Source organism: Alligator mississippiensis, chromosome 1, assembly GCF_030867095.1.
Source record: "Alligator mississippiensis isolate rAllMis1 chromosome 1, rAllMis1, whole genome shotgun sequence".
In the NCBI taxonomy this organism is placed as follows: Eukaryota; Metazoa; Chordata; order Crocodylia; family Alligatoridae; genus Alligator; species Alligator mississippiensis.
The window spans coordinates 321837047-321850637 of record NC_081824.1 but is presented as its reverse complement, the minus strand read 5'-3'; the positions used below and the strand labels follow the sequence as shown (position 1 = coordinate 321850637).

The 13591-nt window shown below is 44.6% G+C and overlaps 1 protein-coding gene across 6 annotated transcripts in view; it reads right to left on the bottom strand.

Annotated features, from left to right (window-relative positions):
- CTPS2 (CTP synthase 2) overlaps positions 1 to 13591 on the bottom strand; it is a 142820-nt gene that overhangs the window by 36091 nt on the left and 93138 nt on the right. For all 6 annotated transcript variants that reach the window (XM_059720897.1, XM_059720900.1, XM_059720899.1 and 3 more), the window contains one exon: positions 1650 to 1746. In XM_059720897.1, coding sequence (XP_059576880.1) covers positions 1650 to 1746 — 97 coding nt within the window. The remainder of the gene's footprint in view (positions 1 to 1649; positions 1747 to 13591) is intronic.

Below are 13591 nucleotides of genomic sequence, written 5' to 3'. Positions count from 1 at the left end.
TATAAATGGGCTGTTATTCTGTGAAGGACAACAATTAGATTATACTGATTTTTCAAAGTACTTATTCTGTTTATACTGTGGGAACCATGATACATTGTCAGGGACTGGGGGCACGGGCAGTGTAGAGCAACAATTACAGCAGGATTGGATGCCAGGAGTCTAAACTAGCAAATGAACTAGTCTGGAACCCCAGATCTGTGCTAGAAGCAGGGAACTGAGAGGAGGTAGGAGGTGAGGCTGGGCAAGCGGCAAGGCTGGAGCAGGAGACTTGACAAGCAGGAACCAAAGCAGAAACTGGAGGTGAGGTGTAGCCTAAAATGGGTTGCACTTAAGACACCTGAAGAAGACATGCTGAGCAGACATCTGCCAGCCAGTAGCATAACAATGGGCGAGTAAGCAGGCCATGAACCTTGGGTGCTGCCTAAGGAGGGAGCTGGAGGAAGGTTGTTAGAATAGAGCTAGGGGGAACCTTACCCTCCTATCCCCCATCCCTCCCCACACATTGCACCTTGTTTGCAGAGGCTTTAGCAGTGGGAAAAGCAAAGAATCAGTGGAGGCACATGGCCAATGGCTCTCCTTTTTGCCACTGAACACTGGCAATACGAATGCTGGTCGCAAAAAAAGGAGGCGACATCTCCAGCAGCACCAAATCTGCCACTGCCACCTAGGGCCTAGAACTGGCCAGATAATTTTCAGCTGTTTGCACTTTAATAGAAGATTCTGGGGAAAAGGCGTGCATACACAGGAACAGGGTTTCATAAGGGGCATAGACTACTCTGGTACAGAGTGCTGAGGTGGTTATGCAGACATGCTGGCTCCTTGGCACATATACACATTCCCAAGTGACCCATTTTTTCATTATTCCCGAGTAAGCTTTTATTGCCTGGAGTACCCAATGATAAGAGACCAATGTGACAAATATCCAAAGGCAGATTTGGAGTCAATGTTTGTTTTCCTTCCTTTATGCTCCTTGTATGGAAAGGCAAAACCAAAGAGGATTCAACAGCCAAGGATGTTCATCACTGTACGCGATATAAACGTGTGGCTAGAATCATCAGATGTGATTTGGAAAATCAAGGATTAGCTGGAGTTGGTTAAAACAAAACAAAAATGAAGCGAAACGTCTTACTTAGAAAAATAAAACTATGCTATATTTTAGGTACTTTTCGATCCTTTTTAACAGCTGGGCAACTAGCATGCTGAAGCCAGCCTGGAACCCTGAGCTTTCCTTTCCCCCATGGGACAAGAGCCACAAATTCATAACTGCTACTTAAAGGAGGAGAGAAAGAGATGATAAGGCTTTGAAAGTGCAATTGCAATGATAGTGATTCTCTACCTTACACTTCAAACAGGGATAGGGACAGGGTTTGTTGTTAACCCAGACAATAAGGTTTTAGTAATGTCTTTTACATAAACTGAAAAAATACACTCAAGGAACTAATCAGAAACAGGAACAAGAAAATGCCATTTTTAGGGTAGCCTTTTAGGCTTGGAAACACTTCAAATATTAAATGCACGGTATAGAAGAGGAGGGAATTTCACTATAAGGACATTTCAGAACATGTTTAACATGATGAAATTCAGGCTTTCGGTTTGAAGCAGGTAACATTTTTATCCGAAGGGCAAATGAAACAAGAAAGTTAACTTACGTAAGACAGAATCCTCTGTTTTGAAAACTGTTCTCCTTTTCCCCAGTCTCATTGTTCCTCCCATATCTCCAGGATTGTGTTCTGGCATGTCAATGACCTTAAGACAGAAAACAGATAAGTACTATTTCATGATTTCTTTATTTTTTAAATAAAAAGAGTCATACAGTGAGCCACATGGAATTAAAAATGATAATATCACTTTAAAATAAATCTGCAGGGAGGCAGGTCTCCAGTGCTTAATATACTTAGCAGGAATTATGATATCATTTCTGAGTACAAGACTTTTGAGAGCCATACAGGTATAAAAGTTAGGACAAATTTGATACAAGGTTTTTTTTAATATTCAAGCTGACAGAAACAATTTGCAAATTCTTGATGAATTCACTGAATTGTTATGGCTGAAAAAAAATCAGAAGTTTTCATTTTTATAATTTTGAAATTAAACAGTTCAGTGTTTCAGTCTTACTTTTAAATTAATCTATTTTTAAAGTAAAATAAAACCCTTGGAAACAAAATATTTAATTCTGGGTTAGATTAAATGTTTCTCTTAACCCTCTCCCCTTTGTCCCTATAAATTTTTGGCTCAGCAAGCAAAACATAGAAATAATTAATTTCATAGCAGTAATCATAATTATTTCAACTTCTTCATCACATGTAGCACACATTAAATGACTAATGTTTTGGAACCAGGTTTTTTTATTACAGCTAGCACACACAATGCCAAACAAGTTTTGCCCTGGTCTATCTTGACAGATCAGTTGTAATCATCATCTTTTTTTTTTTTTTTTTTGTAGTTAACGCAGCACTTCAGATTCCTATTTGACTCTAGTCAGATTTTGTATTACAGATAAACCCTTGGTTTTAAATTATTTGAAAAATAATCTTTGGAATGAGATCTACATATAAACCAATGTAGCTTTTCCTTCCTGAGTCTGTAAAAGCATCATGAAATATTATTTTGAAGGGTGCAAACTGCCCAATTCAGACCAAGAGGTATTAATTCTGGATCCAAATCATAGCTGTTTTAATAATAACCTTTTGTTAAGAGTTTTACTGCTGTTCAAAAGCAAGAAAAATAACACTCATATTATGAAATGGCAACCTATCAGGAACTGGGCCAGCAGACAGTTTGGGAAAATAACATTAGTTTCTTCTAACACATAACAACCCATGAATGATTAACTTTTCCTTTCCATTGATGGGAGTCTCTACACATCAGTGCTCATTGTTGCCTTAAAAGACAAAAAGCAACTCAAAATGCATGCCACCTTCACTAGGAATTTAGTCCTCTTACTGCTGACTATAATATCCCTTTATTTCTGGTATTCCTTGTAACCTGAAAATGTTATTCAATCAAGTATCTCTTTTCTAGTGAATGACATGTAGCTGCAGGAATACAATCCAGTACAGTAAGAACACTATTAACAAAGTATCTTTGCTTTAATATATTTTGTGCACTCTTAGAATTATATACATTCAACCTGTGGCAAGGAGAAAATAGAGGAACTTTATACAGTAAGTTCCTTACAAAAAGCATTCAACAGTGTTCCTCACCAAAGGCATTTGAAAGCTTTGTTGCCACAGGATTAGAGAGATGGTCCTTTTGGTGGACTGAGAGCTATTTAAAAGATAGGAAGCAAAGGGTAGCACTAAACTGTCACTTTTCAGGATAGAGGAAGGTCAAAAGTGGGGTCCTGCAGGGATCTGTGCTGAGCCCCACTTTGTTCAACAGTTTCATCAACGATCTGGAAATGGGGGTTCACAGTGAAATCTCCAAGTTTTCAGGTGATACCAAATTATTTCAGATAGTCAAGTCCCAAGCTGATGGAGAAGAGCTGCAGAAAGATCTCACCAAGCTAAGTCAGTGGAGGAAAAAGGCAGATAAACTTCAGTGTTGACAAGTACAAGGTAACGTACCTGGAGAAAAATAATTTCAGCTTTATGTACACAATGCTGGCTTCTGAACTAGTGGGTGCCACCACCGTGAAGGGAAGCACTGGGTGCCTCCCTGTAGCCCAGGGGCTGCGTGACTTGGTGACAGCTCGTGCAGGCAGGCTCCACTAAGGAAGAAATTTTAAAAAGTGGCGAGGGGCCCGATCCTTTATTTTTTTCCTTCTGGAGCCTCCTCATGTCATCCACAGCTAGGGGGCCACCTGACGGTGGGGCCAGAGGGTCCCTGAGCTGCACGGGGCCTGGTCCTTCTTACCATGCCGGAGTTGCCCCTGGACTGCCCAGATGGGCTGCTAACGGGCAGGTGCTACCACTACGAAGGGAAGGACTGGAGCCCCCCACAGTTCAGGGCCTGCTAGCAGCTAACCCCCCAGCCATGGGAGAAGTGGAAAGGCTCCTAGAAGAAAAAAAAAAAAAGATCAGGCCCCTCACTACATTTTTCTTTTTTTTTCCTCAGCAGAGCCTGCCCGTGTGTGCTGCCGCCGAGTGGCACAGCCCCTGAGCTGTATGGGTCCTGGTGTTTGTGTCCACAGCAGTGGCGCCCCCTGGGACTGTCCAGGCAGGATGCTAGTGGGCAGGTGCTGCCCAGAGGGCACTGCCACTGTGGAGGGAAGCACTAGGCCCCCCCTGCAGCTCAGGGCCTACTTAGCCCGCCAGCAGCTTGTCCCTTGACCGTGGGGGAGGTGAACAGGCTCTGGGGAAAAGGGCCCCTCGCCACTTTTTTTTCCCCTTGGCGGAGCCTGCCCACGTGAGCTGCCACTAGGCTGTGCAGCCCATGAGCTGCAGGGAGGGGGCTTCCCTCTGTGGTGGGATAATAATAAAACTTTGAATAATAAAAGATGTAACATAGAAGAGACAAGCTAAGAAGTGCTATTGTTATAACACCATGTGGATTAGTGATAATTTATCTAAAAATTCTGAGTAGTCTCCACACCCATTTTTGTGAAGTAATTACAGGGTTTATCATATTCAAACGGTTTGTTCAAATCTTCTAGTCATGGCCTTTTCCAAAGAGGATAAAAGTTGTGGATGAATCTGGAAGCTATGAGCATGGGCGACTGGTGCCACCTTAGTCAGGGGGGCACCTGACTAAGGGCAGGGGGGCACCCCTGCCCCCCACAACCAGTCAAAGACCGGGGGGGCAGTTCTCCCCACAGCCAATCTCACCAACTGGGGGGGTGGGTCCCCTTGCAGCAAAACTTACCATCTGGTGAGCAGCCACACTGCTCCCAGAAGCAGGCGCAGTGCTACATCCGGTGCTCCCACTCCCCAGCCAGCACTTGCAGGGGGGTCACCGGTGCTCCTGCCTGCCCCCCTGCCCATCCCTAAGTGGGTATGAGATTACACCAAAAGGATTGAGCATTTTCCCTTCTGAACTGAATACATTTCTTTAATGAAACGCATTACCAAGAAATTATTTTATATTCTGAGAGGGCAGATTAAAGTTACTGAAATGCAGTTTCAGATTACCAGTGCATATGAATCTTTGTGTTATCCAAACCCATATTAGCTAATCACATTCCTTTGTATCATATGTAAATATGTATATGGTAGTTTCACTCCATATATTTCAGTAATTCTGAAAGGTTCTACCTCTGCAAGAGACCACTCATATAGATATAAAAAAAAATTCTTAAACTGGGAAGACTTTTTATGTAATTCCTGTGTCAAGAGAATTCATGATTTATTCACATTTCTGTCATTGTATTGGATTATTTCTGGCTCTCCCCTGTGACTCTAACCCAAAGTATTTCAACAGGTCTGTCCTAGAGCTCTGAGCAATCATACAGCTCTGAGCAATCATACAGCTCTTTTACACAAAGAGCAACTCCTCCTCTTTTCCCCTACCTGTCCTTCCTGAACAGTTTATACCCATCCATGACAGTGCTCCAGCCATGCGAAATATCCCACCAAGTCTCTGTTATTTCAATCACATCACAATTCCTTGACTGTGCATGAACTTTCAGTTCTTTGTTTCCCAGGCTCCATGCATTCATGTACTGACACCTGAGCTAAGTAGTCGATTGCCCTACTTTCTCAGGCAGAATGAGAACGCCTCCCTTGTTGTCCCCTCCTGCTTGTATTTCCTCCAGGCCCCCCACTTCCCTCAGGGCTCTGATCTCCCTCCCTCTGTGAACCTAGTTTAAAGCCCTCTTCACTAGAATCAAATGATGCTTGTACATGTGATGAAATTGGCGTTTAAATGGCTTAATTGCCCCTTTGCACCGCTTTAACGGCATCACTGTTTACACCTGTGGTAATGTATTTCATTTTAATTTCACCATGCTGTACATGTGTGGCAGTGTATTTTGCATTAAATTACTTTGTTACATAGTGAAGTTAAACACATCTGATGTATTTTAGTTTGCTACATAAAAATTGTAATAGTGCACAAGGTGCTGGAAGCCCAGATGTGCTCAGGGGAGCTTGGGCTTTGCGGACTTCCAGTGTCCCGTGCACCATCCCTGCCGCCTTCTTTGGCTGCCAGCACACCCAGCCACCCTCCTTCTGCCTTGCTGCGCTGCCCCAATGGCACTAATCCACATGGTGTTATAACAATGAGACTTTTTAGCTTGTCTCTTCTATTTTACATCTTTTATTATTCAAAGCCCCCCCTCAAAGTACTAGGTTCTGCTACACGATTAAAATATGTACAATCAGAAATAGCTAAAATGTAAAAAAACAGAGTGAAATCCTGGCTCTGTCAAAGTTAAAGGCATACCTGACATGGGACAATGTTTGGTTATGGTACAGCATAGAAGGCTTCCACTAGCACAATGGCCACCAACCTAGTGACACAAAAGCACTATTCTAAGCCAGTGACAGTCTGTAGAAAACATCCATACTTTGTTCTCCTTGGCCAACCTCCATGCTGATTTCTTAATTCTTCTGTGGCCAAAAGCAACATGGGAGGCTCTAGCAACAAACATGTTTTGCATAGGCACTGGGTTGTGAACCATTGAGCTAGAACTTAGTATACTATCCCATTTTCTAAATGAGGCACATCAATTTGAACAGCTTACAGGTGCTCCAACCTCTAAAGCATTCCCTTATTTCTGGATGTAAAATAAGATGCTGAATACTGCTAACACTCAAAAAGTGGGCTGGAACTTAACTAAGCCACGAAACCACATCTCACATCATGCCCTACCATGGAAGTGATGGTCCTCCATGCTCTCATTCTCCAAAGTGCAGAGCAGAGCGCATTCTTGTTAGGAAGCCCACAAGATATGAAACTCACATCTACTTAAGATCTTTTAAAAAACAATGCAAAATGTAACTTATTTTTTACTGGAGATTTTTCTGTCAGTAGTGTGGCAGTAGATTAAAAGAAGAATAGTCTATTAAAAACTAGTATGTTTGCACTTGCACTTAATTATTCTGATAAGCACACTATCAAGTAAATGTTGCTGCTGTCCCAGATTGTTAGAGCTTCCTGAACTTGATGGTTCCAGTTGAACTGGAAAGGATTCCGGTATTTGGTGTTTACTAATGTTTTGCATGGTTAGGCAAGGATAAGATTTTTTTTATACATTAATTCCTCATCTTGCCCTCACCCTAGACCTTCCTTTCTCCTTCAAATATCCCCTTCCTCCACTTTTGGGATTATTTAATCACAGCAGTCAATATACTTGTTTATTCCTTTACTTTTATTGTAACAATCTGTTATAAGTTTGGAAAGCAAAATGGCTCTGCTGCCCATTGAGAGTAATGACCATAAATGAAAGCAGCTCATATTATGTAAAACTTGGCTATTTTCTATGCCATGTTTTAATTAGATGAGATGTTGGGTTTTCTGAATGCTAGGTTTTATTATATAAAACAACTGTGCTTTCAAGCCACTTCATTTTAAAAGGCTTATTATATTCCCTGCCACAAAACTCAGCAAACCCTACAATGCAATAATTCTCTGAAGAGCAAACAGCACCAGTAGAAGTGTAGGTACTTAAGTAACACAAAATGTCAGGGAGCATAGAAGGACAACTGGAGGAAAATTAATAAAGTCCTTGAACTGATTCCCTGTCCTGATCCCTAAAAACCAAGAGAGAGACAGGGACTTCACAGCTACATTTTAAGTCAGGCAGTCAAGCAGAAACACAGATCATGAATCTATCTGACATAACACAATTACAGTAAGATCTGATTGGTATTAAATTACAAAACTGAGGAATGATTTTAACCATCCATGAAATCCAATATTCCCCAAGAAATTTCTGCTTGGAGGGTTTCCTAGCTTTAGGAAATGCATAAAGGCAAATGACAAGAACTGAGAGACCCATACAGTTAGGGCATGGATCCCAATCTGTGGAAACAGCATCACTTGTTGTTTTGGGGATAAGGGAACTTATTTCCCATGACTTTCTGAAATGTTCCTAGTTGTTTTGCATGCCAGATAGAAAATGAAATAAATGTATTTTGGAAGGTTTTAAATTTTATTTTAAAAAAATGTAAGCTTTTAATTTTTGTTTCAGGCTGCCATCTGTCAATGTGGCCATGTTAGAGTTCTTTTATTGTAAAAGACTTATGTGGAGAGCATCTCATTTAACAACAAATCAGTCTTCCATTCAAGTAGGGTGGCCACGGATGCATCCCCAGAATACAGGACATCCCACTGGTGAGGGGTTGGCCCCCTCGGCCAACAAGTGCTGAGGCGTGAGGCCACCACCTCTTCCGCCAATCAGCAGCAAGAGGTGGGGCCATCTGGCCCTTTGGCCAATCTGCAGCAAGGGGTGGACTCACCTCAAAACAGCTACTTCCCTTCCTGACTGGGAACCCTGATCCTCCTGGCTGTGCACTGCCCCATCTCTAGGCACAGCCAATAAAATAGTAAGGACAAATAATTGACATGTATTTCCACCAGTGAACTGAAAAACAGGACCTTTTGCAGTCCGTTCCTCATTAAGAAAAAACAGGGGAAACGGGGTTTAAAAACAGGATGGTCTTGCATACAACAGAACCAATGGCCACCCTACATTTAAGTCCTATACAGCATATAAAATACTATATAGTCTAAAACAGCAGTTCCCAATCTGTAGTACATGTACCACCAGTGGTACACAGACAACCTGTCAGTGGTACACATTAACAGGTTTATTATAATTACTTTATATGACAAAAAATTGCTGCTGATACTTAAGGTTGGACTGAAAAATTTGCTGGTGGTACTTAAAGTTGTATCATTTTAAATTGGTAGCGTGCCATCTGTCAGAGTTTGGAAACCACTGGTCTAAAATATACAAGTAGATGAGCTCCTGTCTACTTTAGCATTTGTACTGTTAGCTTGTCCAGAGCTACAACACTCTCATATATCCTTGCACTGATACCATTTGATTTCAACAGTTCTTTGAGCAATCAGCCTTTGAAGCGTTTCAGTTCATCTACCATTTTATCAGGTCCCATTCAAATAACAAATTATTTGCCACTGTTGAAAGAGGTGGCTGTTAATATAAGTACTGATCAAATTTGAGGAGAAGCGCTGACTCGAGGGATTAGCTAAACACAGAGTGATGCTCTAAGAATAATACTAACATTAAAACAGCTTTGCAGAGGGAAAAGCTGAAGGGAACACGGATTTTTTTGCTGCTGAATACCAATACTACCAGGCACAGCCATGAGATTCTCAGCAAAGCAAAGCAAACAAGAACTCAGCTTAACATGCTTTCAACATCCATTCATTTATTGGTTTTTTAATCACTGCTAGATTCAGATGTATTTGTTTCAACTAAGGCAAGTACATTGGGTCAGCAACTGCAACAATTCAGAAAGAAGTGTGGTTAAATTGATACTTTAGAAATAGAAGAAAACAACAAACTCAGAAAGGCTTTTTTAAAGAAGGAGCTTGACAACTGCAGTTGAAAAACTGAGGCTGAAGATTTCCAGGTGGAAGAAGGAACACAGAAAGCTTCTTCCTCTTCTTTTTAAAAACAGTTTTTCCAGTTGTAGGTACTGAAAAAAATCCAGGCTTCGCACTAAGAAATAGCGCCACATAGTTATTTACATTTTTGCCACAAAGGGCTGCCCTGAGACAGTCAGTTAAAATGGACTAGAGCTGGGGCACATTACTCATACCCTATAAATAGTTTCTATGGGTTTGCTTAGCTACTCCTTGCAAACAGAGTGAATTGCACTGGCGTTAAGGCTATATGTCAAGTGCATTCCACTTTTACATGGGTTTAAAAGCAGTTTACACTGGTCATAGGTGTCAGAAGAGGAGGCTAACTGGGCTCAGCATCCCCAAACACAGGGGGCAGCAGGTATGGCCAGAGGACAGCCTGACCACAGGCTGCTTCAGCAGGGGGGAGGGGTGTGCACACTCATACACCCTGTGCAGCCAGAATCGCAGCCAGCCCAGCAGGCAGGTAAGTTTCTTTCTGTACCTGCGCTTCAAAGGTGGTGAGGGGCACAGATTGAGACCCCACACATGGCAGGAGGCAGTGGGGTGGGGCAGGGGCAAATCATTCACCCCTGCCCCGTAACCTGCTGCACTGTGGGGATTGTCCCATGACCCAGCTCAGCTGGGGCCCCATTTACAGTGAATGAGGCCCCAGGCAATCCAGATTGTGGGACAATCAGAGACTGGTGGCTCCTCCAGAGGCACAGCGCTGGGGAGCCAAAGGGGGCACGTGCCACCCCCACCCCAAACTTTGCACGGGGCAAGGGCAGGCTGCAGCTGTGAGCTGGGATCTGCCTGCTCCCTGCCTCAGCGCCTCGCAGGCACTGCTTCAAAAGTGGGGCAGCACACCGCCATGTGAGTCCCACTGCCGCAGCGAGGCACATGGCACTTGTACACACCGCTTCCAAAGCAGTGGTAGCAAGGCACAGAGGCTGGGAGCAGGCAGAATCCAGCTCGCAGCTGCAGCCCGCCCTTGCCCCGTGCAAATATCAGGGGGAGGCACATGCCCTCCCCCCCCCCCCCCCCCCGGCTCCCCAGTGCTGCACCACACCACACCTCTGGAGGAGCCACTGGACTCTGATTGTCCCATGACCTGGCTTGGCCGGGGCCCCATTCACTGTGAATGGGGCCTCGGCCAAGCTGGGTCACGGGGCAATCAGAGCCCAGCGGCTCATCCAGGGGCACAGCGCAGAGAAGCTAAGGGGGGGTGGGGGCTAAACGTGCTTCCCCGTCCCTGGTTCCCCTGTGGTGCACGCAGTGGTGGGAGCTGCGTGTTCACGCCCCTGGAGGAGCAGCTGGGCCCCGATTGCCCCACGACCCAGCCTGGCCTGAGCACAGCCCAGTGCAGCCCCAGCCCCACTCCTCCCCCATGGCCCTTCCCCTGCAGACTTTCCCACGGGGGAGGAGGAGGGGACACGTGCATACACAGTCAGCCCCCCCCCCCCCAAAAAAAAATTTTCTCCCTCCACCTATGACACTGGTATAAATATATTGTCTATCCATATCCTACCTGCTACTTGCAAAAAAATTAGAAGCCTGACTGAAGAACACTGCAAGTGAGCAAATGAAGTATGTGCCTAGAAATTATAATCTTTCTTATCTTCATCCTGAAAATAGCTTGCTTGGAGACTGTGAGCAGATCACTTAATTACAAGTCACTCTGTCCATATAAAGAAGTATGCCTAAACAATGTATGCAAATGCAAGAAATGTACAAAGCATTACTAAGGCTAATAATGACCGAGGTGAAAACAGATCCAACAGCTCTAGGGGTGTCTTTATATATGCTGCTGGGTGGCAGATGGGGCACTTCAATTAAAGTGGCTCTCAGGAGGTGCTCTAACTAAAACGCCTGCAGCATCTCATGTAGTCAGCATCCCACACTTCAAAATGGTGGCAGGGGTGCTTTAAATAAAGTTTGTTCAGTGAGCTTTAAAGTACCCCTGCTGCCATTTTGAAGCACGGGGATGCTGAATACACAGGATGCTGAGACTGCTAGAACATGCTAACTAGCAACCTCCAGCAGACTCGATTAATTGAGTCTGCTCCAATGTGTGCTAATTAGCACGCAGTGCAGTAGGCTTCAGGCATGTGTATAGGTGCCCTACGAGCCAGGTCTTGTGTTTAATCCACTTGTGCCTGAAAAACCCTTTATTATGAATTTTTGTATTATGCTGTGGCAAATTGTCATGTGAACAAAATGCTTTTCAGGTTTTTCACTTACCTTCATAGAGATATTTTTCTGTCAAAAAATTTCAGGGGTCAGAAAAGTCACACAAAACCAATGAACATTTCTGCATGCTTCTTTACAAAAATGTAATTTTGTCCTGTACTAGTTTTGCTACTTTATGAATTAATTCTTTATAACTGAATTTACAAGAATGATCTTATTAATAACATATATATCTTTTTTCCCAGTACAGAATCATTACCAGGAATCTGGGTTTCCCACTGCCCACGAAAAAACAGAAAAAATACCTTGGATTTTCCCTTTTAACTGAGAAAAAAAGTTGATTTTTCATTTTAAGGGAGAAACACATAGATTTTCCACTTTTGCAAAAAGCTCTCTGCAGGCTGGCAGAGTTCCTTGCAACAAGGGCAGGAAACCCTAAGCCCTGTCCCAAGGGGAACACTCTTGAGTCAGCCAGGGCTTGGCTCAGGCTCACTTTCTTACCTAGAGCCTTTGGGGTAAGTAAAGCTAGCAGGGAGCTGGAGATTAGGGGGCTGTCGGTCAGGAAGGAGGGGCACTGGCAGCATTCAGGGAAGGCCCTCTGGGGCAGGGGAAGGTGTGGGTGTGGGTGCAGGTGATTGCCAGGGTTGGGGCGAGTTTGGGGGTTGTGGGAAAACCCGGCAAGGTGAGTGGGGTCAGTACCGGGGTGTGTAGGTGAGGGCTGAAGGAGCAGGGAGATGTCCATAGGCACTCTCAGGCCAGCACAGAAGAACCCGGGTAGCATCCCCATGCCCCACCAGGGGTAGGGATGGGCAGGCAAGCAGGGTCTTTTACCTGTGTGCCTAGCAGTGTTGAACAGCCGAGGCACCTGCCCTGCTTCCTGCTCCCACAATGAGGTGGCAGTAGCTATGGTACAGTGCTGCAGCTCATAGTTTCATAGTTTCTAGGGTCAGAAGGGACCTGAACAGATCATCAAGTCTGACCCCCTGCCCTGGCCAGGAACAAGTGCTGGGATCCTAATACCCCATCCAGATATCTATCCAACCTCCTCTTGAAGGCCCCAAAGGTAGGGGAGAGCACCACCTCCCTTGGGAGCCCATTCCAGAGCCTGGCAGCCCTAACTTTAAAGTAATGCTTCCTAATATCAAGCCTGAACCTACTCTCAATCAATTTGTGGCCATTATTTCTTGTTATCCCAGGTGGTGCCCAGGGGAACAGAGCCTCACCTATTTTCCGCTGGTCCCCCCTGATGAGTTTATAGACGGCCACCAGATCCCCTCTCAGCCTTCTCTTGTGGAGGCTGAATAGATTCAGGCCCTTTAGCCTCTCTTCGTAGGGCCTGGCCTGCTGCCCCCTGACCATGTGAGTGGCCCTCCTCTGTACCCTCTCAAGGTTAGCCACATCCCTCTTGAAGTACGGCACCCAGAACTGGATGCAGTACTCCAACTGTGGCCTGACCAGCGCTGCATAGAGGGGAAGGATCACCTCCCTGGACCTGCTTGTGATGCATCTGTAAATGCATGACAAGGTGCAGTTAGCCTTACTGACTGCTTCCTTACACTGGTAGCTCATGTCCATCCTGGAGTCAACAATGACTCCAATATCCCTTTCAGCCACTGTGTTCTTGAGAAGGGTGTTCCCCAGCCTAAAGGTATATTGTAGGTTCCTTCTCCCTAGATGCAGTACCTTGCACTTGTCTGCATTGTAACCCATCTACATCTAGTTGGATTCTGTCCCTCCCCTCCAGTGTGACCACTTCTCCCCATATCTCTGTGTCATCAGCGAATTTGGACAGCGTGCTTTCCACACCCACCTCCAAGTTGCTGATAAAGATGGTGAATAGCACAGGTCTGAGGACTGAGCCCTGGGGAACTCCACTGCCCACATCCCTCCAGGTCAAAAACAACCCGTCCACCACCACTCTCATAGG